General features: G+C 48.5%; 1 protein-coding gene across 1 annotated transcript; it reads right to left on the reverse strand.

The window, feature by feature from the left end:
- Positions 1 to 1,413: 1,413 nt before the first annotated feature.
- On the reverse strand, positions 1,414 to 24,108 carry SLC49A3 (solute carrier family 49 member 3). Its single transcript, XM_009634638.2, has 11 exons — positions 23,989 to 24,108; positions 21,149 to 21,241; positions 16,611 to 16,769; positions 15,455 to 15,674; positions 9,848 to 9,924; positions 9,593 to 9,730; positions 8,967 to 9,083; positions 7,221 to 7,373; positions 5,194 to 5,351; positions 4,090 to 4,202; positions 1,414 to 2,641 (listed from the first exon to the last, which is right to left on the reverse strand). Exons 1-11 carry the CDS (start codon positions 24,106 to 24,108, stop codon positions 2,487 to 2,489), a joined length of 1,503 nt encoding a protein of 500 aa, XP_009632933.1. The 3' UTR covers positions 1,414 to 2,486.
- Positions 24,109 to 24,577: the final 469 nt, after the last annotated feature.

Below are 24,577 nucleotides of genomic sequence, written 5' to 3' on the forward strand. Positions count from 1 at the left end.
TGTGGACTTTCCTGGTATGTCCACTGCCCCCTGTGAGAGGTGCAGCTTGGGAGTACTGGATGCTGACAACTCATTCCATGGCAGCACAAAGGATCTCACCTGAGCCTCTCTAGAAGTCTCCAGTGAGGCGGCTGTACTCACAGGAGCATCCTTGGGGCTGCTTTTCTCCAGTACAGCCCCTGCCCCTTTTGCCTTCCTGGTACTTAGAGTCAAATCTGGCCAGTACAGGACAGGGTGGGCACCTGAAGACCTGCTTGGTCTTCAGACTTCAACATACCTCACCTCAGGCTTGTGGGAACTTGCCCTTCCTCTGACAGCCCCATGCATCTCCAGGGGAGGCTTCAGAAAGAAGCCTGGACAAGGATAAGACTGTCTTAGCTGGTGCAAGGCAGACTCTCTGACCAGGGCAACAGCAGATTTTGGAGACATTTGCTAGCAGTATTTCCTCACTCCTTTAACCTATCCTTCAAAATAGAGCCAACTGTAGTTTAACCTACAGCTAATTTCACACTGTCATCTCAAGGATCCGAGATACCACTTCACATAATCATTTTGAGCACAACTTAATGCACATCTGACAAATATGGAGACTTTTGGTTTGTGCTACACAGCAGATCTGGTGCAGCCTTGAATCTATAAAACACTTTTTTAAGTTTAACATAGTGAGAAAAGATCTTCTCTTAAACCACCCTTTATTAAAAAACATAAGCATTTGTAAATATATAAAATTATAAAGTACCAAGTGCTTCTTGCTGCCCAGTACAGTAGGACTCAGGAACGGCAGGTAACTTTGGTGTTAATCTGTCTGGTGTATTAGGTCCAGGGCTGCAGAACTGACTGGCTAGTTTTGCAAGTCAGCTAATCTCATTCCTCTGATAGGTCAAAATTGATCTTGTTTCACCTCAGTTTCAGACTTCCTTCCTGCTCCTTTTGACAAACATCAGTGCCTACTGGTGAGAGCAAGGCTGGAGCTGTAGGAACTAGCAGGCTCCCTAGAAGGTTGCAGCTAGGTCTTTTACAAAGGAGACATTTCCAGTTGCTAATGGGGAAGAGAATTCAGGCACTGAGAGAGCTCCTCTGTACAGTGTTCCTCAGGGAAAGTGCATCCTTTAAGATCATCCTGTAGATAGACTGGACAAAGCCAATCACAGTTCCAATTTGCATCAAGTTCCCTTAATCAGCAAGTACTCAGATCCCCTTGCAAGTCACATTGTATGAAGCATCATCAAGTCCCACCTATCTCATTTTTTTACCACTGAAATATTACACGGTAAGAAGGTCTCAGGCTGTACATCTAGACCTGAACATCAAAGCAGGACACTGGACTGCTGTGGATGTACCGTAAAATGAAAACTCCAGTTGTACCCATTACCATTGTTAGGGTAACTCAACTCCAGATGGGCTATTTTGTGTCACTACCCATATCTTCTGATGCTGAAGAACAGCTGTCAGTTGCAGAGAGAACTAGAAGATGCTTGTTGGTGTTGTTTCTTACTCGGTCTTCCCCCAAAAGCCCCTATCATCTGCAGAAGCTTATGGCAGGTCCCTGCATTCTCTAAGTGGTCAGCTTTGCTAGTTCTCCTGCTGGCTTCCACCACACCAGGCACTGCCATGTCATTCCCAAGAAAGTGAGCTGCGCTCTCAGTGTTCCCTTATAGGAGAGAATGACTTGGCCTGGGGACGGTACACTACCCTAATCTTGCACTAGCGGGTTCATCTTCTTGTGGAAAACTTAAACCACTGGAATTGCAGAAGTGCAGAAACAACAGAAGCCCAAGTAAAACAAGCTTATCCTCAATGTCTGAGCAGGGGACCAGAAGAGTGAGGAATGCTGCCATATTTAACTTCTGCTGCTTACTGCTATTTCCTTTTACAGGCAGCACTGCAGGCAGGGCTTTTCTTTTCCCGTTTGTAGAAGAGGGCAAAGCAGCTCATTGTAAGAGACCTGCACTACAGATCACATACCCACACTTCCCTGCTGCAATGGAAGGATAGTCTAGCTCCTACCACCCTTTAGCCAGGAGGCATAATTAGGTCGAACCTTAGAGTGGAAGAGTTGTTATGCTGTACAAGAACCACAGTCCTTAAACAGAAGTTTTCCACTAGGTTTGTGATAGGCATGGCTTCCACCCCTCTGAAAGCTTCATTCCTGATCCAAGTATATGAAAATGAAAAATGGCTGAAATATGATGCTTTTCTCCTCTGCAACATTTCTTTAGCTTGAATCAAGTCAGCTAAAAATCCCTGTTACCTGCATAGTTGTCCAGTCCCACTTTGACCTTCCTGGCAGCACAGCTTTTCTTACAGCCTGAACTCAATAAATACAAGATTGCGGTGTGCCCCAGTGACACTGCTCTGGCCCTTGCTTGCGGTGCAACAGGGCCCAGATATCCCAGTGTGCCAGCTGAGCATTTGCAGTCATGGTCCCTGCCCAGAGGCCCGAGTCCTTCCCTTACTGGGCCCTTGGCATCCCCTTTTTGGCCTGGTTAGGCTTCAGGAACATCTGCTGTTGCTGTATCTTCTGCCTTGACCAAATCACCACTGTTTGTCTCAGCATGGAGCCGCTTGTAGTCAGTGTGGAAGAAGATGACGTAGAAACAAGCCATAGCACTGCAGAGGCCAGCCAGCACCAGTACTGGAGCTGCAAGGAAGACACACTTTTAGACAGTGAATTCACAGCTCGCTGCAGGTGCTGAAGACTAGAGGCCAGCAACTGCACGGTCTGGGTGATCTCCTCCCAAGGGCTATTGAGGACAGCATGCAGCTCACAGTGGGGTAATCCCAGCTTGGTAACAGCCAAACCTTGTATACCGTAACACTGGCATAGGATGAGGATTTGGGTGAAATGTGGGAAGTTTCCAGGACTCTTGTCCTGGATGACCCCACAGGCTGGAGGGCTTACACCGGTGCACACAGTGTGTTTGTGGGAGTGTGTGTTTCTGTGTATGTTACATGTTTGTGTCTTGGGGGGTGGTGAAGAAAAGTTTTAAGAAAGACTGAATAAAAACACTTGAGCTTCATAAGGGAACAGGTCCACACAGGTAGCGCTTCTTGTTACACCATCCAAGAGCAAAGTGTAGGAAAGGCTCACTAAGGATAAACTTTAAGCTAAGAAAAATTTGTATTGAAAGAACCTTTTCTGAAGAAAAAAAAAAGAAGAAAATCTAAAGGGCTAGGCAACAAGGCTTGACGTAGTTACATTTTCATTTCAGCAGTTCCTTGAATAAACACCTCCATGCCTTTCTCCCTGCATGTATCAGACCACAAAATGAGTAGGAATGGGTATGTAATCACAAGATTCATCTCCAATCTGTTGTGATGGAGAGTTGCAGGCTTTCAGACATGAAGTAGTCAAACTGCTTTTTGGGGGGAGTTATTGAGAAGCCTTATTCCAGGCCGGCTAGTGGAGCTTGTTCCGGGGAGTTTCTGCTCAGCCAAGCAGGACACATTGAAAAGGTGTTTGCCAGCCTTTGTGTTACAGTGTGTCCCTGGGACTTGGTGTTAGTGTTACCTAAGTATGAACCAGCTGAGAGATCAAGACCAGAGTTTAGCCTGCAGTGAAAACACATTTGTGTTCCTGTTCATCTCCATTGCTGTCTCTTCTCCTGACCAGCTAGGAAAGGAAGGGAAATGTGAAGTCAGAACAAAGCTGTACCGGCATGTTACAAACCCAGGCAGCTGTGTGTGCAGAAGGAAGTGAAGTAGATTTCAGACAATTAATTTGTGGTCTTGGCCTCCCACACTGCAAAGCAGCACAGGCTGTGCCACGTGGACAGTGTGTTTCCCCCGGAACAGCTGCTTTCTAGCCTGGTGAAGCCCAGGTCTCTGCAGGGTGGCCGTAAGAGAAATTTTAACCCAGAGCCAGCAGCAGCATTCATGGTACCTTAGAGGTCTTCCCATTTCAATCTTGCAGGCCTGGTTTAGCAGGAGCAGCAAGGAGCACATCATCAGTTTGGGAAAGGTGGCTAAGAGAGAGGCTACACTAGGAATCAGTCTTGCGGGCTCCCTCACAGTGAGACCTGGAGGAGAGTGGGGGGTACATAGGGTGCGACTGAGTGTCCAGCATCATTTCCCAAGGACAATACTTACTTGTCCAGTCCAGGGCCCCACCCTGGTCAAGGGCACAAGTGGAGGATGGATCCTCAGAAACACGCACGGTGAGGGCTTGTAGCAGAATCATTAAAATCACACCATCAATCTGGCTGTGGGGAGAAGCCAACATGCAGTCATGGCACCTGCCCAATTCATCAGTGCTGCAGACAAGCCTGGCTTCCCCAGCAGGAAGAAAGTGAGACCCCTTTTTGGAGCAGGGCCCTTCTAGCAGACAAAGCTACTGCCAGCTTCCTCTGGCTCAGGCACTTGGTTAACTGCCCTTGGCTCACAGGGTGTCCAGGTCAGCCCTTCAGCACATCCTCAGACACGGGTCCGGTGTGGCAGGACCACCACATACTCCCTCCGGAGACAGGCAGGTGTTGAACTACAGCTGTCGGTCAAGGTGCTGAGCCTTAGTCACTGGGCAGAGACTTGGAAATACCTCTCACTGCAGGGCTGAGGATGGGAAAAAGTCAGGCTATGACTTCAGCCTCCTCCTCGTTCATAGCCAGCTGGCAGCAGCAACCAAGTCCACAACCAGTGGGAGACATCAGCCTTCAAAGGTGGTGTCTAATGCTCCTCTTTGACTGATGTTTCTTGCTGCAGCAGCTCCACCTGACACACATGGATGGCACCAGGCCACATATACCACCACGGGAAGGACTGTCACTGCCCCATCTGTTGTGACCAGCTGCCCTGTGAGTGATGAGCCCCACCTCCCTCAGCAGACCACTGAGACCTAACAAGTCCCTGCATTGCCGTGGGAACGGGTGCCCCTCTCAGCCCCCATCTGCTTCAAAGGTAGGTGATGCTGGGCATGATTAAATCCCACTTTGTGCCAAGCAAGGGAGACCTTCATCTTCCTTCTTGCTTTTCTTGCACCAATTCCACATACTCCTCTTTGCTTTAAAACCTTTAGCTCTTCAGTTCTATGGCTCAGCCAGCCAGCTCCCCCCTTGCCATGGTCATGTGCATGGACACCAGAAAGAAGTTCAGTAGGATGGCTACCACTGATGTCCACGCTCTTCTCTATCTACCCCTCTGTGTGTGTGTGGTTGAACCCAAGCTCAGCTGTCAATTGGATTTAACTTGTCTGCTTACCTTGCAACAAAGATCAGGCCTGTAGATGTGCCCTCTCCCACGGGGTAGGAGCACTCCACAGCCAGCTCCATGGCAATAGGGTAGATGGCAAAACCAAAGAAACCAAAGAGCGAGCTGGTGATGGCCAGCATGATGGCCTGATGCCTGAACCGAGAAGCCTGCAGGCAGAAAAGCAACACCAAAGTCTCAGTGTCAGCACTGCTGAGCAAAAAGTCTCCAAAACCATAGCCTGCAGGAAGTCCCAAGGGCCCACTGTTCTCATCAGTACCTTCCCTAACTGTTCCCAGAATGTCTTTTTTACCTTCAACCCTCTAGAGTCAACAAATGGGTACATGACTGAGATTTATCTGTTGAATTTAAGCAAGGGGAGAGAGGATCAGCAGAATTACCTGAAAAGCCTTGGTGTGGTCGTATTACTGTGACTTGACTTCCTGGTCAAGTAACTTACCAGGAGTGTGCTCAGCGCATCTCCAGCACCAAGTGAAATGCACATCTTCCTCCCAATGCAAGCTAACATTTCAGAAGTGGTGTTTGCATTCAATTATGTATGAGAATTCATGGGGTTGCTGCAGCTTATTGATAAGGATAACTATTCCTTAGTTGCTACAGCTCAGTGATAAGGAAAACTATTCATTATCATGGCAGGCTTGTGTTTGTAACATTGGGGTTTTACCACAAAAAAAAAAAACCAAACAAAAAACCAACAAACCACAAAACAAACAAAAAAATACCTGAAACATTCACAAACCCTGGAGACCAGTTTAGTGCCTAGAACAGCTTTGTCCCTAACTCTGGAGGAAAAAGCATGGCCTTATCCAGCCAATGCTAGTAAAGTCAAGGGCATAAATCCTGCAGCCATAGTGCTGGTACCTCCTTCCTTAACCATGCAATAAATTCCCACAGAGGAACATGAGGTCTCTGTCCTAGCATGGCTGCAGCAGGCCTGGCCCAGCTAAACTGGTAAAGTCAAGGAAAATTCTCTGTGTCTAGAATCTGAGTTCAAAGCATCAAGTCATCAAGCAGATTTGAATGGGTGTTCTTCATTTTACTGCTCTGAACCAGTGGTTCATCTGTATGGGATGAAGGGGATGAAGAAAAGGGGATGAGGGAAAGGTTTGCTTGTTGCTCCTGTCACAGCCTCTTGCCTACTCTGTGCTTCACCTGAGCCTGGGCATGCTGACTTATATGCAGAGCATGCCCCCAAGAAATGCCAGAGTACTAATAGGGGGAAATGCAAGGTCTATTTTAGGCACCTTGTCCTACACTGAGAAAGGCATTGCATTTGTCTGTCTCTTCAAAGCGGAGCTAACGTCACTGGGATCTTGGCCCAGGGGGAGGTATGATCACGCTGTATGGAAAGTCTGGATTTATCAACACATAGGAGAAATGCACAGGACAAGCCTGTTGGGAAAGCAGAGACCTGCACCAGTCTGGGTCCTCTGCAGTGCTAGGAGTCCTGTGCCTCATGTTGAGCTTCCTGCTGGGTGATGGCTCCCACTAGCAATGACTATGCTTGAGTATACTACTTGTGCTCCAGCCCCATGGCTGTAAAGTCTCCCAGATGCATTCAAGTGTCCCCCTTTTCTGCATCTTCCTTGTCTTGTCCTCCTCAAGGAATTACTGCAGAACTAGGCCACGTAACTAGATCCTTTCTACTGATCTTACACTCCTGGCAGGCACTGCTGTTAAAGGCAGCAGTTGGGAAAACTATGGCCTTTCCTTTCATTTTTGTAAGAAAGATGTATATTTAGCAATTCTGTTTCTTTTTGGAAAGAATGGTCTTGGGAGTAAGGAAGTAAAATTATTCCAATTTATTTACATCCTGAACCAGTCTCTCTCGGGCTCCACAGTGACTGTGAAATCCTCAGTAAAGGGTTTTTTTTTAAAACGTTCCTAGCACAGAGAGGTAATCCCAAAGCATAACATGTGTCTTAATAAATACTATGGCATCAAATGACCTTGGTTTGAGTTGATGATTTATCGGACGGCAACAGAACAGTTATGGTGCAATGCAAGGGAGAACTCACCACTGCGAACACAATGCTGGCAAGTGCACTCAGGCAGAAACAAATCTTGGTGGACTCTATGAATTTCCTTGTCCGGTCGACATACAGGCCTAGCAGAAAAGCACCCAACAAACCACACACTGTGAACAGTGCACCGTTCAGGCCAGCAAATTCCTGGAGGGCAGAAAGAAGAAGTAACTGAGCAACTAGAGCTGTTAGGAAAGAGGTTTTAATGTCACTGACCTATCTGCCTGCTGCTAGTGGGTCACCTACTGAGGCAGGAAAAGCTTCCCTGCCCGTTGCAATAGCTGAGGCCCTCCAGAGGGCTCTGAGTAACAAGTAACAGGGCCCAGGTGCTGCTACAAGCGTGTGGGAACCGCAGGGTCACAGCACTCCCATGGTCTCAATGGATGACAAGTCTCTTCATACCCGGCAAGGGAAGCTGGGTGCAGAGCAGCAGCAGCTCCCTGGCATTAAATGCTCCAGCAGGGCACGAGACTGTTCTTGGCTCCTGTAGGGGCAATCAGGTGCCTTGTCCACACTGGTGGCAACAGGTTCGACTGCCTTTGGATCTGGCTGTGTTTATAATCATGCTCCCAGCCCTTTTCTTACCAGGGATCAGGGACCTGCACTGGCAGAATGCCTTCCATGAGGCTGGCAGCCCCAAAGCATGCTAGATGAGACAGAGCAGCACGTGGCTGTAGTAAGGAAGTCTAATTAGAGAGGCGATGAGCAGTAGTTAGGATAGGGTACATGCTCTGTTGCCTGCAGTGACCATTTTTGCTTCTCCCACTTCTTCAGCTCCATAAGAATTCAAATGCAGACACCTATCCTGAAAGCAGGGAAGCTTTAGCAAATTTGGGTGAATATTTTTTGGGAGTCTCAAGGGCAGACTGGAAGGAAAGGGTATCTGGAATACGTTCCGTGTGCTAAAGGGCAAGGGCAAGGCAGTCACACACAGACAAAAGCATGATGGTGCACAGAAAGCAAGGCTGCGAAGTTTAAAGGGTTCTATTTAAAAGCCAATGGAGCATGCAAATGTGGCCTGGCTACAGAAGCAGAGGCAGGTATCAGACGTGGGAGTTGAGAGGGAATGGACAGAGACCAGACATGTAGATGTGCATACGTAACAGCTGGAGAGGTGTTTCAAGAGGACCTCCCTGGGGATAGAAGCAGCAGGACTGCAGTGCTACCTGCCTGCGGGGAAACGCAGGAACTGCTATTGCAGGGAGAGAGCAGGAGGAGCCAGCTGTGCACATGCTGTGCTCAACTCTAAAAGTAGCAGCTGGCCGGTGTCATGGGAAGGATGGAGAAAGAGCTGTCACAGTACCTGTGACTCCCTCTGCTGCCCTGACTTCTTGTAAGACTGCAAAGAGGAAAGGGTGCGTGCATCAGCCCGCTGTCAGCTTCACTCCAGGGCCTGCCTGTGCCCCATCCTACTCTGGGAAAGGTGTCAGAACGCTGCATAGACATCAGTGCTCTGGAGTGGCCCAGAAAAACACAATTCTCTTTTTCCTAAAAATTGTTTGAGGAATAAAGGTTTTTCATTTGTAAATAGGAGCCTGGCCATGGGCAGATCATCCATTATACATATTGACTATGCTCTGGATTAATGTACTGCTTAATCTATATTAAATTATGTGAGCAAATAAGATATGAGAAAGTGCAGCATATTCAACAGTCTTCATTTTGCTCTGAATCAGGGAAGATCATTTTGATTGCATCATAGATGATGTGGACAATGGGGAGGAAGAGAGGAACACTCACATTTGAATACCCCTTTTCACAAAGGATCTGTTCTAGCAGAGCTGAAAAGCAGGTGAACATCCCAATTCCTCCTCCAAAGCACACTGCCAGGATGACATACGACTTGTTTCTCAGGAGCTAGAGAAAGAAGTTAATGTATCATTTAAACAAGTAGAGGGGGGAAAAGGCCCGGCTGTGACAGTAGACTTGAGGGCCAGTGGCTGTGACCATTCAGTTGGAAATGTTGACAGGGCAACCCTCTGATCATTAGAGGAGTTTGGCTCTCTCCTGTCAGTTCAGCCAGAGGACAAGTTAAAATGGGGACCCATGTGCTGTCCTACCTGTTACCACATCTGCTTATGAGGCTCAGGTTGTGTGGTCCTCTTGGATGAGCCCAGATGTGCCTGTCTGAGCCAGCCAAATGGCAGCCAGCCCACAGCTGAATGGGGAGCTGTGAGCTGTGAGCAGCTTCCACTCCCTGAGGAAGGAAGGGATCCTGGCTCCCTTCAGGGAGCTTTCCATGACAGGTTTGGTGGAGTGGAGTTCAGAGTCAGCAGATTTGTCAGCAGATTCCCCAGCATATCCCTGTCTGGCAGGGCTGCATCCCTCACTCCAGCACCGGTCTTTCTCTGTGCTACAGCACTTACCATTTTGAGCCCCATGAGGAATGGCTGGGAGGTGGAGTTAGTGGCACTGGCTGAAGGAGGCGTTGGAGGAACCTTCTCCTGAATCCCCACAGTTGCTAGAGCACAGGCTGTTACTGCTGGGATGGCATAAACACCCAGCTACACAACACAAAGTAAAGACATGTTACCAGTCTTCCCAGCTCCATTGCCTCTAAATAAATAAATCAGCTGGACCCTAACCAGCCGAGCTGGCTGATTAAAGCAATTTTCATTTACCATCAATGGGATGTGCTTTCCTTCAGGAACTAGTGCAGGTGACAGCACATTTGCTATAAGAATACCCAAGGGATTGGCTGGAAAGAAAGAAAACAGAGAGACACTTTTTTCACGCAAGCAGTCAGAATCATGTGTCCACCCCTACTGCCAGTCAGCACCAGAGCTGCAGTGTGCAGCAAAGCAATGACTAAGGACCGAACAAGGCACGTATAGGGAGAAACCAGGAGGGGAACGTTTGGAGAAGTTGGCTCTGTGGTCTGACTGTTGCCACATTTGTTCTCTCACCCCCATAAAGTCCATTCTATGAACCTGTTTCCCTCCAACCCCGAACTCTTCTAAACTGGTTTTCATCTATGATTTACAGTGTCCTCACCCTCACAAGGCTGCCTGGGACAAAGCTGAAGGGACAAAATTAAGATGGACGAATCCATGCCCTCTGTCCTGATCAGCAGTAATAAATAGAGGTGCTTTCCCTTCTTTACTCCTCCTATGCCACTGCGCGTGTATACATATGGATAAGATCCCCCTGAGCCTTCTCGAGGTTGAACAGCCCCAGCTCTCTCAGCCTCAGCTGGCAGGACAGATGCTCCATTCCCTTAATTGTCTTAGTGGCTCTTAACTGGACTTACACTAATATGTACATGTCCTCCTTGTACTGAGGAGCTTAGAACTGGACACAGTTCTTCAGATGTGGACAGGGGACCTCCCTCAAGCTGCTGGCAAATGCTCTTCCCAATGGCCACCAGGATGCCATTGGTCTTCTTTGCAAAAGGGCATGAAAAGCAGGAAAGACCTATGCCAGCTCTCTAAAGTGACACTAAGTGATTCCTGACATCTTTGAAGTCAATACATTTCCTCAGTAAAGCCCAAGTTGATCTCTGTTACCAACTACAAAAATCACATGGCAGAAGAGAATCTTGGACACTTGTCTGTACCAGAGTAGGAGGCTGCATTGTTACGGGGCTGCAGCTGAGCAGCGTGTGAAGTGGCACTCCTGGCACTCAGCTTGGAAATGTCCAAAACTGCAGGAGACAATTCGTTAACTTTAAGGCGATGTTCTGCAGTCAAACAAGTGAAGTTGGTTCTCTACTAGTGGACAGGGAGGGAGTTAGGAAAGCCAAAGCCAACCTGGAATTGAGTCTGGTGAGAGATGTGAAGGGCAACAAGAGTGGCTTCTACAAGTACATTAGCAGCAAAAGGAAGGTTAGGGACAACATGGGCCTGCTTCTGGATGGGCAGGAGACTTGGTGACAGAGGACATGGAAAAGGCCAAGGTACTCAATGCCTTCTTCATCTCAGTTTTACTGGTAAGACTGGCCTTCAGTCCTGAGACCAGAGGTAAAGTCTGGAGCAAGGAAGATTTACCCTCAGTGGAGGAGGACTAGGTTAGGGAACTTTAGACTAGACAAACACGAGTCCATGGGACTGATGGGATGCACCAATGAGTGCTGAGGGAGCAGGCTGTTTTCATTGCAAGGCCACTCTTGATTATCTTTAAAAGGCTATAGCAACTCCAAAAGGTTCCTGAGGACTTCAAGAAGGGCAAGAAGGAGAATCCAGGGAACTCCAGACCTTTCAGTCTCACTTTGATCCCTGGGAAGGTCATGGAACAACTAATCCTGGTCACCATTTCCAGGCACACGAAGGGCAACAAGGTGAACAGGAGTAGTCGGCAAAGGAGAAATGCTTAACCAACCTAATAGTTTTGTACAGTGAGATGACTGTCTGGGTGGGTGAAGGGAGAGCAGTGGATGTCTTTTATCTCAACTTTGCTAAGGCTGTTGACACTGTCTCCCATGACACCCTCACAGACCAGCTCACGAAGTACTGCCTAGATAAGCAGACAGTGAGGTGAACTGGAAGTCAACTGAACACCTGGGCCCAGAGAATTACTATCACTGGCACAAAGTCCAGCTGGAGGCCAGTCACTAATGGTGCACCTCAGGGGTTGATACCGGGGCCAGTACAGTTTAACCTTAATGAAAAAAATGGACGATAGGGCAGAGTGCACCCATAACCAGTTTGCAGATGATGCGACACTGGGAGGAGTGGCTGACAGAAGAGATGGCTACACTGCCATTCAGAGGAACCTCAACAGGCTGGAGAAATGGGCAAAGGGAAACCTTGTGAAGTTCAACAAGAGGAAATGTAAAGTCCTGCACCTGGGGAGGAATAACCCAACCCACCAGTACACACTGAGGCTGACCAACAGGAAAGCAGCTCTGCAGAGAATGACTTGATGTGGGAGGTGGGGGGCGGTGATCCTTCTCCTCTATTCAGTCCTGGTGAGAAACATCTGAAGTGCTGAGTCCAGTGCTGGGCTCCTCACCACAAGAAAGATACACAATTAATGGAGCAAGTCCAGTCAAGGGCCAAAAGACATGGTTAAGGGACTAGAGCATCTCATACACAAACTGGCTGGGAGAGCTGGGACTGTTCAGCCTGGAGAAACGAGCCATGATTAGAGGTTGTAAAGAAGAGGGAACCGGACTGCTCTCAGTGGTGCCCAGTGGCAGGGTGAGAGGCAATGGGCAAAAACTGTAACACAGTAAACTGTCTGAATATAAACTTCTTTATCGTGACAGTGGTTGAACACTGAAACAAGTTGCTCAGGTGAGTTGCAACATCTCCATCCTCAGAGACAGTCAAAACCTGACTGGACACAGCCCTGGCCAACCTGTTCTAGCCAACCCTGCTTGAGCAGGGGGTTGGACGAGGTGATCCCCAGAGATGCCTTTCAACCTCGTCTGTCCTGTGATTCTGCTGAGGCATCGTTAATAGTGCTATAGCACGCAACAACCACAGCATTTCTGCTCTGCACTTGGGAAATTATTAGCTTATGATCCTGGTGAAATGTTACCTGCTTCTAAATACAAGGACACAATTAAACAACAGTTTCCAAGGAGAAGGATTAAAGCTTCTTTGTTGGGGTAAAATGCATCTGGGCATTGTAGGGGACTGTCTGAAAACTACCATCAGGTGTTTCCATGAACTATCAGCATGCTGAAGCAGTTCCAGAAAGTATGGGAGAGGGGTGGAAGTGTGAGCATTGGGCTAAATTTGAACACACTAAATGAGACTATCTGAGTAACTGCAGAGTTTCAGCCGCCTTCTCTTCCTGGGAAAAGAAATTAAATGAGCCTGACTAGAAATGGAAAGGAGATCACTGGAGTTAATCAAGTGCAGAATTATGGTCCAGGGGTCCTGGTGGATTAGCTTGCAGTACTCTGCAATGGGGCTGTGTGTTTTGTGGCGAGCGATGCTGCTACACTAAAATTCTGCAGGATGCAGAAAATTACATGCTGGCAGACCACAGTAAATTATGAATTCCATGGATGAAGCAGAGGCTACTTCAGTGGAGACAAACCTTTTCTCTCCTCACACGGGAGAATTTCTCATGGTCTTCACAGGGGATCAGTTCTTGGCTCTGCACTGCTTCTCTGCGAGTAAGTCTCTAAAAGTGATGGGGAGGACTAAGATATGATGAATACTCAAGAGCACAGCTGCTGAGTCACAGTGATTTCAGCTGCTCAGCAGGATCCTGGACACAGGGTCCATTTTTGTCTGCACACAAGCACAGGGAAGCCTACCCAGAGGCACTGACAGGACCTGTGGGGATAGCGACAGGAGGCTGTCAGGCCAGTTTCTATGTGCAGCACTGACACCAACAGTACAGCAATGATGAGTGCTGGCATTAACAAGGAAACGAGTATTGATAAATTGGAGCAAACAGAGAAAAAACTCATGTGACCAGACATGGAGACATGTGGGAAGAGGCAAAGGGAAATGTGGCTGTAAAGTGACGAGGTTGGAGCCATTCAGTCTTTATAGACAAAGGAGAGAAGAGGAGACTCTGTCCATAACTACCTGACAAACAGGTGCAACAAGACTAAATAGCTGGGCGATAAGGAGCATCAAGATGAGAAGTAAAATGTAGACATTTTCCAGTGAGGTAATTAACCACTGGAATAAATGACTGGGGCTGTGGCTGATGCTCCTTCTAGGTAATATTTAAACTTCCATGAAATGAAATCCTGATTGTGTACAGCAGACAGTAATGGGTATAACCAGACATTATTAATGGAAGCCCTCTACACAGCAATATGCAGGTGTTGCAGCAGATGATAATTCAGTCCTCACACTGGTATCTCAAAATGCCACATACTGAACAGTTTCAAGTCTTGGGTTTCCACTGTTCCTTGCTCTTCAGTTTTATTCTTTCCCATTCCTAGATCCATTTGGTCCTGTAAGGACTGAGGACACTATGTGAAAGAAACGCTCTTTGGCTGCTGTGGCTGCTCTCTCACTTTAAAAAAGCAAGTTGTCTGCAGGCTGGGGTCCTTCAGGGCAGTGAAGGACCGAGTGCCCAGTGGTCATTGGTAGTACTTGTATTGCACCACACTGACAACAGACCTCCTTCCCCTGCAGGGAAGGTGAAGGTCTATCTCAACCCTGGGAAACAAGGTGAGCCATCAGGTCTACCCTATTCTAGGGAAGGTGGTGCAAAAACAATTCCTTTGTTCTGACACCATAAATTCGTTCTTGCTAAGCAACAGTGCCCATGCTCTGGGTTTGCAGCAGCACTGGGAAAGCTGTATAGGGGTGGTCCTACACTGCCCTTTTCCCCATGCCTACCTCTTCCCCACAACTCCATGGCAGTGGGAAGGGAAAGCAACTGTTGGCTGTTTTGAGGGAAGGGCAGGTGGGGCTCGCACACACAGGTGGGTACTGTGAGATTTCCCAACTGGAGCCAGTAAGGCAGCAGAGTTTCTGGGGCATCTCTCAAGTCCTCAGAGAAAGGAGGAAGAGATTTCTTCTGGTTGCTGGGGAAAATGTCACATGGAGGGAGGAAAAAGGTCTGCCAAGTGCAGTACCCTGTCTCTAAGCAGGGCCCAAAAGAGCCAAGAGAGGAATGAGATTAGAGCAAGTGTACCTGGTGCCTCATCTCTAGTTTCCCAGCTTCCAGGCACTTTGCAAGGCAGATGTGGTTTCTGTGTGGGTAGTCCTGCTGCATTTACCATCCCCAACATGTTTCTGTGGCCAGCTGAGCATACTTTATCTGTGTGTGCATACCTACCAATTGGGAATACATGCTCAGCCTTGCTACTGGACAAACTGGTGGGCAAAATTGCTGCAGCAGCCTCACCAATATATGGTTATGGAATTTGGCAGCTGTGGCCACTGGCATCACATGCAATTTGAGCACCTTCCTAACAAGCTGCAGAATCAAGGCCACTACGGACTTTACACTTAGTAATGCTGAGGGCTGTCCCCAACCTCTATGATATTTAGGCAAAGATGATCACCTCGTCATGGCAGAGAGAAAGAAGGCTGGGAGCCTGGGTGGCTTATTTTGAACTTTTCACGTGGCAAAGTGTGGCTAAGGCCCTCTTCTTGCTCCCCAGCATGGAAATGCCTGCCTGCCTTTGCGGGGCCTTGAAGACACTGGTTTATCACATATGGCTTATGAGACTCTTTGGTGGAGCTGTATTTGCAGGGCCAAATGGCTGTACAACAGAGGGTTTCTTCTGCCTGCTGCCTCTGAAAGGCAAACAAAAGGTAGCAAGTTCTGGGAGGCACGAATATTACTTTGCAGCTATCACTTACACATTGATGCGATCATATTTGCTGTCGCTCTCTGGTGGTCTGGGAACCACAGTGCTGCCAGTTTTGTCGGTGAAAAGATGATAAGGGGCTGTGCCAATGCACAGAGGCATTGCCCAATATACAGGTACCAGTAACTCTGGGAACCCAAGCTCAGGAGCTTCAGGACACTGAACATCCGGATGATGCTACCCGCCATGTTCAGCCATGCGCTCAGGATCACCTGCAGCAAGCAGAAACAGACAGGGGTTGTTGTCTGCTGAAGCCTGAAGGCCAGAACTTAGTGCAATAGAGTAGCATGAGCAGGGTCTCAGATGCACTGCAGGAGACCCTGGGTGCATCTGAGACCATCACTGCATGGAAGTTGCCTGCAGACCACTCCCACCCCTTTGGGCCACTGCAAGATGCTTCTGATCCAACAGCGAGTGAGTTACCTGTCTCCTTAGGGAGTAAGGTGGCTGTCCTGGCCCCACATGAGAACACCACCACAACGTAGCTTATGCAAGACAGCAGACACTGTCATGGAATGATGAGAAATCCAAAGTTCACCAATTACGTTCTCTTTGCAAGTTTGTGCCACCACTCATATTTTGCTGTGACAATCCAAAAATCATGGCAATGAGTCATCCGGCATACGGATCCTGCAAATGCTCTTCTTTACCACTACCACGCTAGTGTTTCAGTGCCACATTCCACTCTTGCTTCTGGGAAGACTGTGCAGGGATCCCAAGCTGGCTTAACACAGACCAAGCTCTGAGCTGACAGAGGTCCCTTGCTTGCACCCTGCCCTGCTGCTACTTAAACTGGCTCTGCAAACAACATGGCTGTGCTAACACTTTTCCATAGCAAACCCTACTCAATTACAGCAACCTCTTCACACAGTCAGCTCACAGCATCTGCCCTTGTCAGTTGGCTAAGACAACAAAAGCTGAAGCAGGAAAAGGCGAGTAGGGATGCAACATTATTCCAACTTTTCCCACTGCTCCCCGCCTCAGAGGTGATGTGACAGCTATTACTGAACTAGGACAGAGCTTTCAACATGTTCATCCCCCACAGCATTTGATAAGACTCCCATTCACAGCATGCATGTTAGTGTTTTGTGCAGCTACTGCTGACTCTAGGTGAAACGCCCTCAGGGAAACAGAACAGTTCAACTCACAGCACATCTGAGTCCCACGCTGTCGAGAACCCATGTTGCCACCAGACCAAATGGGATTGAGATGAGGAGGTACACTATTGAGAGCCAGTTGACCATCTCCAGGGAGATGTGGAAGTAGGCAGCTGTCTTGTCAGCCACAGGAGCAAACGTCAGCCACAGCTGCAGAGTAGAGAACAAAGATGGTAAGCATGAACACCTCCACCAGAACAGAAATTCAGCATCCCTTCAAACTGTCTGAGTTGTGAAGCGGCTCACTGTCTTAGTCTCTCCTTGAAATTAGGATGTTAAGGCTAATAATGAAAATTGAAACCCCCCGTGTCTGCAGTTACTCATGCTGGGACTATTTTACCACCGGTATCACCACTATCTTGGCCCAGAGCACCCCATCCATTTCACTACCTCATCCCCAGTCCCCTAGTTCCTGCTGCTGCGTAGTTTGTAGAGGTCAGTACTTTTTTCTGTCCCTTGGTGGAACATGTTGGCCCCTGATGCACTTACCTGATGTAAACAGGTAAGCAACCCTTCTACATTAGCATAAGCAAAGTGGGGCTGCCATCTCCTCTCTGCAACTAAGAGCCTCTTAAACTCAGCCTGGTATTTACGGTTGCACTGGTAACCCCTGGACGTGGCCTTGTAAGAACAACTTTGCCATGTGTCAGCCAAGAGAAACATTATTCCATGCTACCTACACACACTCAATGGTTAGGAAAGGGCCTAGAAATTTGCATTATTAAATACATCAGAACATGTAACAGGGAAACACAAGAGGTAATTTAACTTTTATCCTTCTTTTCCTTCCAGTGCCATATCTGAAAATATTTCCCTAAACTTTGTTTCAGGCACTGGTTTCATAAGGTCGCTGTCTGCTTCTGGTTTCTTCTGGGAATGACAAGGCCCGCTTTGATCCTCAAATCAGGTCCTGAGATCACGCCCACAAGAAAGAAGTGTGGGTACTCCCCAAATTTAAGGATGTTTCAGTGGAGTCTTTACTGTAAAGATGCCCTCTCCAGGACTTTTTGTTCAAAAAGACTGGTTGAACCTGAGAACAGGTTTCAGTAATGTGGGTGTAAGCTACTCTGCTGTTAGAAGATGATCTTGCAGCTGAATTCTCAAGATGATAAAGTCTGCAGAAATGTGGACAAAAGCTTCAGCTATAGCTTCCTGCAAAAGAACTCCAGCCACTGCCTCCTTCCACATGCCCCTCTCCGCCATCACAAGCTTCCTCTTCACAGCCTGCATCCTGCAGACAGCATCAGCTGCTGCATTAATGTGTAACTGAAAAAGGGCTGGGGTAACCTCGGAGGAAGGCATGTCCCTACACCCTGGTACTTGTTATTTCCAGTGTTCCTATTTACGTCTTACATGCTAGAGACCATAAAAACTACGACATCAAATGGAAGCAGAAGGGGAGATGGGCTTTTCTTCTTTCTTAGTCTTACTGTGTGAGAAAAGCCACATGCAAATCATTGTTTAGCTAGGCTTTTCTCCTAGTAGGGCTGAAGTGAGTGAACAGCAATAACAGAGGTGTTTTGAATGTATTATCAGTGTCCTAGCAAGGACTCCTGGCATCAGCTCTTTCCTTGTCTCTGGAAGAAGCCGACGTGCCAAATCTCCTGTGTTCAACACGAAGCTCACATTGCCATGCTGGGCTCAGACATGCCCGCGTGGGATCAGTCAAAGGTCTGGCAGGGGGTGGATTCAGTGTTTTCTCAGCTTCTACAATCAGGTGGATGAAGATGCCGGGTCCTGAAGGAAATTGTGCTCTTGTTAGACAACAAGGAGGGTACTCCGGGTCACCAGGAGACTTGGAACCCACTTCTAATAAAATGAGCTTTTTAAAAATTCCTTGAAATAATGTATTACAGTGGAATGATATTACAGTCTTCTCTCAGGAAGAAATCTCATCCACCTTTTTTTTCCAGAACTGATCTCCATCAGATTGGGATGGGAATTTAAATGTTTAATGCTAAGGTAACTGTTTAAATCTTACAAGCATCACTAAGGCATGAGCACTAGTTTGATTACAGGATAATAAACTGCTGCTAAACAAAACCCAGATGGTATTTCCAGCAACAACAGTTCTCAGTTCCTCACTGCCTTCCAGGTGGGGGTGGTGATGATGAAACACTGTACCAGGAAATAGCATAATTAAAGAGATGATAGGTTTTGTAAGGCAGCTTCAGGTACATTTTCGCGCCTCCTGTTCCTCCACACAAGACACTCACCCATTCATGACATCATTAGGGGGAATGATGCCATAAGCCAGAGCACAGCATTTTGTGTTGAGTGGCTGTATACATCTAGGCAAGCTGGGATGAAGCAATCTGACATGTTTCCATTAGACCTAGTATAACCATTCCTTGCTGAAAACCAAACATTTGGGCTGCCCTCTATTTTGACCTTGAGCAAGAGCTCCAGTTCAGGCGTATGCGTGTGAGAGCACAGAAGGTGCGAAGCTGCAGCCTGTCCAAGCCTGAGTTTTTTCTTCAAAGTAGGAAGTGGGTTTCTTTATGGCTCTGGGCAGAAAAAATTGTGTTTCTGCCTCCATTCAGGCAGGGGTTGTTTACTATGCGTTGCACTAACAGAGAAATTAAGAACTGGGCAATGCAGCTCGAGGTGTAGCTGTGGTCAAATTAGACGCCAAATGCCCCTGCAACAAAGAGATGGCACCGTGGGGTTTTGCCAACACAGGGAAATTGCCATGCTAAGCAACTGAGCATGCCACCTTCTGCTTTTGGTTTTCCCAGCTACGATGACTTCATCCACAGTAGTGAGCAAGTTCTTCTGCTGGGAGCTACAGCCCTTATCCCACATGTTGTTTCTGAAACTCTGCACTGCCAAGGCTGGTACTTACGCAGGAACTGCCATTATACATGTCTCCTCAGGCAGAACGGGGTGAGTATGATGCAGTTCTTTCCTGATGAGGTCTAAGCCCTGTAACCTCTAAAGATGCAGAGTAGAGACTGAGAGACATTCCTCTCTCCTCTGCTCCCCAAGGGCCATTGCCTTAATTCAGCTTTGGCACACCAAAACCAGTATCAAAGCTCCCCACTGCAGATGGCGGTGACAGATGCAGAAGCAGAGATAATGTGTGGGGTTATAGGATGCCAGCTCCCAAAAGCTGGTTCCTCCTGGGACAGGCAAAGGAAGGAGAAACAGACAGACACCTCTGTCCTTGCAGGGTTGCCTACACCCTTGCTCAGTCCCTACACAAGCCTCACTTTGTGGAATTATGCCCCTGTGGTCTGGTCAAGCTGCACTGAGCTCCATTGCCTGTGCAGGCACAGACCCAGAGCCTCAGTGTGAGGTGCAGAGGGCATCAAGGGGAGTCTGTGTTAGGCACTGCACTTCTACATCCATGTACATACATCCAGCTGTGCTCCTCTGAAGGCAGCTCAATGGATGTCACATCAGCAGAACTGAGTCTAGCCCCTTGTCAATGTCTCTTCCTGACTTCAGTGGTGACAAGCAATTTCCATTCATCCACTATGGCTTAGGTCTCTTCTGAGCCCTGTCAGCCTACAATTAACCAAAACCTTTTAGCAAACTTTGACAAAATTCCCAGGTTGGCACCCCACAGATCAGGAACACCTTGTCCCTGCAGCTTCAAATGCACCCAGCTCAGAGTCCCTGTGTCTCAGACATGGATCCAGCCCTCTTCCTCCCAGAATCACATCAAACCCTATCGTTTTCTTCCTGCTCTCATCTCCCTACTGCCTCCATTTTCTCCAGCTTCAGTACCTCTACCCTATGTCTTTGCTGTTTTCACTCCCACACAGACTCTCCAGGACCTATTTCACCTGCAGGACCCAGTCTCCCTCCATCCATTCCAAGAGAGCCCAACACCTGCCCTCCCTCCCTCTTCTGCAGGAGGTTACTGGCAGGCTGTGAGCCGCCAATTCTCTGCAATGGTTGCAAGGTGATGGCTGATGGCAGGAAGCCATTACAGGCTCTACACGTTGGTAAGCAATAGGTGTGAGCTGCAGAGGCAGCATAAATAAACACAGCCCCAGGATTTTTGGAGCTCAAAGAGCAGTAATGATATATTGAAGCATCACACGTATAACCAGGCACAGCCCTGCCAGAAGCAGTACCAATATTTTGTTTTTCATGAAAGGCAAGCTGCTAGCCAATGTCTACCCTCCTCAACAACCAATCAAGATTCTGAAAGTGAAAAGCAAAATCATTTGCAGATTGGCAAGTGAATGCTACCAGGCAGGGTGGAAATTAAGCCATTTTGCCATGTCAATGGTGGCATCAGCTAGCAAAGGCTGCCCTATGGAGTGTTCTTCACCGTCTGGTGTAAGTGTATAGATGTGCACAGTGTAGCAATGCCCCTGTAATGCCTTTTACGCACAGCTTAAAAAGGAGGAGCCAAGGGACCTTCTGCTTTTTAACACGCACAGGCACAGCTCACTAGTCCCCAGTCAGGCACTGCCTGCAGCAGCTCTCCCAGTCCCAGCATGCTCTCTCCTGTGCTTTCTGAGACACGCAGGCTGCCTCCTCCTCCCCTGGGACCAGGCTCATACCAGACTTACACCAAGCTCCTCATCTTCGAGGTCAAAAAGGCAGACCGTCTGGAGCAAACAGCCCCTGGCCTCAACTGAAGGCACCCATGCTGACACAGCAGCCTAGGAAGTAAGGACAGAGGCGTGATCTTCAGACAGGTCAGATCCCTGCCTAGATGTCACTATCAGCCTCTACAGCTCTCAGGAGGACTAGCAGGACACAACAGGCAGGTCGCAGCAGCTGTCTGCGCGTGCGTATCTGCAGCCCCACTGCTGGAGCAGACCAGCGTGGGCGAGGAGCGTGCGCGCCCTGCCCTGGAGCATGCCAGTCTCCACTTGTGCAGCTCTCCTTCCTCCCCTAAGCACACTAAGCACTGGTGGAAGTCCTCCCGGCTGGTGAGTCAGGAACCGCCCGGCCAGCTCCAACCCTCTGCTCCCCTCCTCCTCCTCCTCCCCAGCACGCTCATGCTGACGGGCACAGACCAGGGCAGGAAACACTCCCCGTTTCATTCTGCTGTGCATTTCTCTGTCCCCAGCGCTCAGGGAAGAAAAAGCCCCTCCTGCGAAACGCAAAATTCCCACCTGTTCAGCCTCACAGGAAGGAGAGATATTTGCCTCAGCAGTTCAAGGCTGCAGCAGCTGTCAGCACACCATGAATACTCTTAAACATTAAGTCTTCGGATCAAAAAACCCACGCACTCAAACCACAGCATGTGTGACAAAACAAATCTGGGGAGCAACCACAGGCATCGTTATGTCACCCCTCACCAGGAGTGCTGCAAGAGACAGCTGGGGAGCAACCACCTAAGCTTAGCTGTGATGAGAACAACCTCTCTGACCAGGACTTCAGGCAGCAAGTGAATTATGCTGAGGCTTACTTACGGCCCTCTTAAGGTAATGCAAGGATTTCTTACACTACATTGTCAGCCAGGAATTTCCAGAACAGCTGTATTTAGGAAATGAGAACCAGTCACTGGTAAGATGGTTTGTACAGCAGGGAGAGACAAAGGCTTTTAAACTCAGGTCAGTAATAGAGATTCAAGTAAATGGCTATTTATTGTTGGCGTAAAAGCCTCCCTTAGATCATATTTACCCCAGTGTGCTCTGGCTAAAGAAGGGATTTCACGTGGCGACATGGAGCAGGAGGAAGAAGGGGAGAGTGCCCCTTTCACTATCACATGGTCTGGCCTGGCTTTGCTCAATCGCAGTCCTGAACCAGGCTGAACTAAGTAACTACTTCTTCCTCAGCCTGCCCTTGCTGCATGACTGAGTGTGCTTTCCTGCAGGAAAGTTGCTCCTGCCTCGTCTTCCTGACACCGACAGCCTCCCGCTCTCAGGACTGCCTCCTGTCTGCCACTGTTAGTGACACTGAGGGCCACTAATGGAAAGCTGCACACGTGCATGGGTAAGAGTGGGGAATAGGCATCGTCCTGGAAGCCTGGTCCAGCACATGAGGTGATCTGTTCTCTCCGAGTGAGACAGTTCAGAAGTCATGTGTCCTCACCATATGCATTTTGCAGATGGCCTGACACAGGAATACATAGAACAAAGTGCTTCATGCAACAACTGTACAGGAATCAAGGACACATCTTAATTTGCAAGGCAATTTTCACACCGCAAAACTGGTAAGTTAGTCTTTCCACCTGGAACTTTTCAACAGCAACCAACCACTTTGATTTCATGGCCTTTCAACCACTCCCTCCATTTTAATGTGATTATTATCAGGAACATTTAGGAGAAACTTTGGCATCAGGAAATGTTTGGTTACAACTTTATATGTCAGCATCCCTTGCCATTCCAGACTTTTCCAGTGGCTTAGAAACAGTATTTCCACCTAGGATATTTATTAAGCACCTGGTTTTGAAGCGGTGAAGTTCGGCTTAAATTCATACTCTGGGAAAATAATACTGTGGACAGTCAGGAATTTGGCAAGAGACCAAGCAGATAGACAACAGCACAATCTTCCAGGACTACAGTTTTCAGCAACATGACTCTGGACCCAGTTATAGAATCACAGAATGTTTTGGGTTGGAAGGGACCCCTAGAGGTCACCTAGTCCAACCCCCCTGCAGGAGCAGGGACACCGCTAACTAGATCAGGTTGCTCAGAGCCCCGTCCAACCTGGTCTTGAATGCTTCCAGGGATGGGGCCTCCGCTACCTCTCTGGGCAACCTGTTCCAGTGTTTCACCACCCTCAGTGTAAAGAATTTATTCCTTATATCCAGTCTAAACCTACCCTGGTTTAGTTTAAAACCATTACCCCTTGTCCTGTCACAGCTGGCCCTACTAAAAAGATTTTCCCCATCTTTCCTATAGGCCCCCTTTAGGTACTGAAAGGCTGCAATCAGGTCTCCCCGCAGCCTTCTCTTCTCCAGGCTGAACAAGCCCAACTCTCCTCAGCCTGTCCTCACAGCAGAGGTGCTCCAGCCCTCGGATGCAAGTTATGCTTGCACCTGCATTGAAAGGACCTTTTTAAATAACCCTCCAGTTTCACTGTTAAGGTTTCAGCAAAGCCAAAGCCGGACAAGACATCCTGGAAAGGTTTTTGTGCAGCTTCCTTCACCCATGCCGTCACTGTCTGCTTCTAGGAGCGTGGGGGTTTTTCCTGCTACGTAACGTTCTCGTGCGGTACCAATTTAATTGCAAGCAAGCAGCAGAGCTTCCCATTGCTCTTCTGCGGGACACTTTTTCACATGCTTAAGGATACACCGATTTTCCCTTGAGAAGGCACATTCAGTTTTTGTTTTCTATATACACCCAAATTCTTGCTATGTTTTTCCATTTCTCTATTCCAGCACTTTTGCATCACGGAATACCTACTCTTCCTTCCCAGCATTTAAATGTTTGCAGGTTGCAGTGCCTGATCTTGCCTGCCAGACAGCCTGCATTCGCAGCATGGTAATCCTCAAGCACATGAATAATTCTACATAAGGCTGATAATTATCAACCATGTCCTCAATGACTTGGTGAGCAAAGATCTGGGCTTCCATCTCCCATACTAGGACTTGGTACGGGGAAACGTCATGTGTTTACCTTGGAAATTACTGAACTTGGTTTTACTCTGTTCAGCGGGTGGGATGCGACCTGGCATCCCCCACAGACGCTGAATACTTTCCATGCCTCCCCGCGGCCGACGAAGCGGTCCCGGCGGCAATCTCACGTGTGCCCCCGAACACATTTTGCTCCTTCCCAGCCCGGCCCGAGGCTGCGGTGCTTCCCGTCGCGCTCTCCCCGGCCACACACCCCCTCCCGCCCCGTCCTGCCCTTCCTCCCCCGACGCCGCCCCGCTGTGCCCCGCATCCCACCGCGCAGAAAGGGGGCCGAGGGCCTACCCGGCCAAACAAGGCTCAAAAGGAAAAAGCCGCTCGTTCGGTCCCTAAGGCACGGCCCGGCCGAGGCTCCTCCGCGCCGTGCGAGTACAACCGAGCCCCCGTGCTCCAAGGGTGAGGGGGGGGATCC

This window comes from Egretta garzetta, unplaced genomic scaffold, assembly GCF_000687185.1.
Source record: "Egretta garzetta isolate BGI_Z169 unplaced genomic scaffold, ASM68718v1 scaffold272, whole genome shotgun sequence".
NCBI lineage: Eukaryota > Metazoa > Chordata > Aves > Pelecaniformes > Ardeidae > Egretta > Egretta garzetta.

What these genes read in the sequence shown, in the direction of transcription:
- SLC49A3 (XM_009634638.2), bottom strand. Translation starts at nt 24,108, where the DNA reads ATGGAAGCCCAGATCTTTGCTCACCAAGTCATTGAGGACATGGTTGAT. An exon ending in GAATGCAGGCTGTCTGGCAG is followed by an intron (nt 21,242 to 23,988) that starts GCAAGATCAGGC and finishes CTTACTTCCTAG; the next exon opens with GCTGCTGTGTCAGCATGGGT. An exon ending in GAAAGCACATCCCATTGATG is followed by an intron (nt 9,731 to 9,847) that starts GTAAATGAAAAT and finishes TGTGTTGTGTAG; the next exon opens with CTGGGTGTTTATGCCATCCC.